The sequence below is a fragment of the Citrus sinensis genome, chromosome 7 (genome assembly GCF_022201045.2).
Source record: "Citrus sinensis cultivar Valencia sweet orange chromosome 7, DVS_A1.0, whole genome shotgun sequence".
NCBI lineage: Eukaryota > Viridiplantae > Streptophyta > Magnoliopsida > Sapindales > Rutaceae > Citrus > Citrus sinensis.
Genome location: NC_068562.1, coordinates 20,675,017 through 20,678,189, shown reverse-complemented (window position 1 = coordinate 20,678,189; position 3,173 = coordinate 20,675,017). Strand labels below are relative to the sequence as shown.

The window sequence follows — 3,173 nt, the reverse complement described above, 5'->3', positions numbered from 1 at the left end:
TGTTCACAACTGTTAGCCCAAGGTCTAATAGAGCCCACAAGTTCTCAATGGGCTTGCCAAGCCTTTTATGTTGAAAAACATTCTGAAATTGTCTGAGGAAAGAAACGCCTAGTCATTGGCTATCAGCCATTAAACATGTTTTTGCAAGATGACAAGTTTCCTTTGCCTCGCCGACAAAGCATGTTTACTTTTCTCAAAAATGCCCAGATCTTTTCAAAATTTGATTTAAAATCAGGTTTTTGGCAATTAGGCATTGAACCCTCTGAATGTTACAAAACTGCCTTTTGTATCCCAAATGCCCATTTCCAATGGACAGTCCTACCCTTCGGCCTCAAAATTGCCCCATCCATTTTTCAAAAATCCATGGTTAACATCTTTCAGCCTATCCTGCATCATGCATTGATTTACATTGATGATATCTTGCTTTTTTCAGGATCACATGATGAACATCACCAGCTGTTAACTCAATTCTATGATATTATCTAAAGTCATGGAATCATGTTATTGGCCAAAAAAAGTACCATTGCTACAAACAATATTGAATTCCTTGGTATGATAATAAAAGATGGTCATTATCAGCTAGGAAAGCATGTTGCCCAAGAGTTGCTTCACTTTCCAGATCAGCAACTTTCCAAAAAGCAAGTTCAACAGTTTCTCGGCATTATCAATTACATCTGTGATTTCATCCCACATGTGGACCACTACACTCGCCACCTCTCGGCTTTATTGAAAAAGAAGCCCCCAGAATGGAATGCTGACCATACAACTGCTGTCACTACTCTCAAGCAAATTGCGCAAAATCCACCTCCCTTAAAGTTGATTACTAACGGAAAGCGCATACTACAGACAGACGCAAGTGATGAATCATGGGGTGCCATCCTCCTCGAAGAAAGCAACAGCAAAGAACACTTTATCGCTTACGCTAGTGGACAATTTTCTAACACACAAAAGCATTACCATAGCGTGTTCAAAGAAATCTTAGCGGTAAAAAATGGCATCAACAAATTTGAGTATCATCTCATCCCTGTTATGGGCAGATCTTCCTGGGCTGTCTGAACAGCTGTGATCATGGAAGAATAGGTAAAGGAGAGCCGAGGAGGCTCTTGTGGAGCACTTGGAGGTGGTTTAAAAGTCATTCTGACTGTGCCATCTTGTCGTCTTTCAAACATACTTTCAGATGTCTGAATTGGAGCTGCATTATTATGGAACTGTTCATAGTTGGAGATCCATTCAAAGGCATAAGCTTGATGAGTTCATGACGGGGAATTTGTCTTGGGATCTGGATGATGGTGGGAATTTGGTCTGATTCTGCTAACACCATGAGGGTGTCAGAGTGGTGTTCTGGAGTGGGTAGATCTAAGGCATGATTTTGAAGCCTATAGACCAGTTGGTGGTGTAAGGTGGCTATTTTGGCAGAGGAAATTTGTTTTGCACCTTGAATTTGGACTTGAACTTTCAAGGTTGTGGGCAAATTGGGATCTTGAAGAGAAAGGTTGAAATTTAGATAAAAGGTGAGTAAAACACTTCCTGCATGGCGAGTTATAAGGACAATGCCTATAACAGCATATTGGTATTGTTTAAACCGGGTATCAAGCATAGCAATGCGAGCCGTGACCGGTAACCCTTTTCTCCCATGAAGGGTAAGGATTAATCGGATTCCTCCAAGATGGAGATGGGTATAACCTTCTCTTTTCCAATTAGAAAGCAATTCGGAGGGAATTTCCAAAGTGACAAATTGCTCAGCAGAGGTTGCTTGGAGAGCACATTGATCCAGGCGAGAAGACTGGATATATTCTTTAAGGTGTGGCCGTTTGGTAGAGATCGGGGTGCGAAGACTACGGGTAAAGGAACTGGGGCGTTTATATAGCTGGTAAGGCCTGATGAGAGGGTAGGAAGACTCACTGATTTGGGCTGATTCAGGGATGTAGGAATATTCTACAAGGTTTTCGATCTTATTGGTGGTATGAGAAGTGCAAGATTTGGGTAAAGAAAGAGTAAAAGAAAGAGTAACAGCATTGGAAGAAACGGATGAAGTGGAAGCCATGAATAAGAAATCTCTCTGCTCCTGAAGGACTAGAAATCAAAGTAGAACAAAGAATTAAATCATACCATTTTGGTCATGAAAACTGATATTTAGAAAACATAGAAATTTTGAGAATCAAAGGTCCATTGCTTATTTTAGTGAGAAGTTGACTGGAGTAGCCTTGCAGTATCCTACCTATGAGTTGTGAGGACCTTAAAAACTTGGCAGCATTATCTATGGCCTAAGGAGTTTGTGATACACATTGATCATAAATCCTTCAAGCATCCAAAGAGCCAAAGTAAGTTCAATCAAAGGCATGCCTCTTGGATGGAGTACATTAAGACATTTCCCTAGTGGTATCAGAGCCAACCGTCCCAAGCAAAGGTGGTATCCTTAGAAATTCTGAATAATCCTTCTTGATCTCCTAGAAGAAGATTTCAAAACATGGAAACAACTTCAACTTCATCCTCAACTCCTTTTTCTTCCTCATCCCATATTTCTCTTTCCTTTACTCTATCACTCCCAAAATCTTGTCAAAAAGCATGTTACCTCTAAAATAGAAAATCTTATTGAGTATTCTTATATCCCTGAATCTACTCAAATCAATGAATCTCAGTTTCCCGTCATAAGTCCCTACAACCTGAACAAGTAGAAAACTTCTTTCACCAGAAGTATTTGTACCCTAATCTCTACCAAAAGACCACTTCCAAAAGAATACATCCAGTCTTCTAGACTAGATCAGTGTGCTTTACAAGCCTCTCAAAGTGAACAATATGTCACTTTAGAAATCCCTCCAGATCTTGTAGCCAACTGGAAACGCGAAGGGTATACGCATCTTCATCTCGGTGGTGTTAGATTGATTCTAACCCTCCATGGCAGAAAAGGCTTACCAATCACAGCTAGAATTGCTCTCCTAGATACCAGGTTCAAACAGTATCAACATGCTGTTATAGGAACCGTCCTGACAACACTCCATGCTAGTAGTGTCTTGTTAACTTTTTACCCAAACTTCAACCTCTCTCTTGAGGATCCAAACTTGCCTACAACTATTAAAGTCCAGATCCAGGTCCAAGGAGCAAAACAAACACCCACATCCAAGATTGCAACCCTTCATCACCAAATAGTGTATCGATTACAGAATCATGCACTA

At 40.5% G+C, this 3,173-nt stretch overlaps 1 protein-coding gene across 1 annotated transcript; it reads left to right on the top strand.

The window, feature by feature from the left end:
* The first annotated feature begins 498 nt into the window (after positions 1–498).
* LOC127898869 (uncharacterized) lies at positions 499–1,056 on the top strand. The gene has a single exon (XM_052431366.1). It carries the CDS (start codon positions 499–501, stop codon positions 1,054–1,056), a length of 558 nt encoding a protein of 185 aa, XP_052287326.1.
* Positions 1,057–3,173: the final 2,117 nt, after the last annotated feature.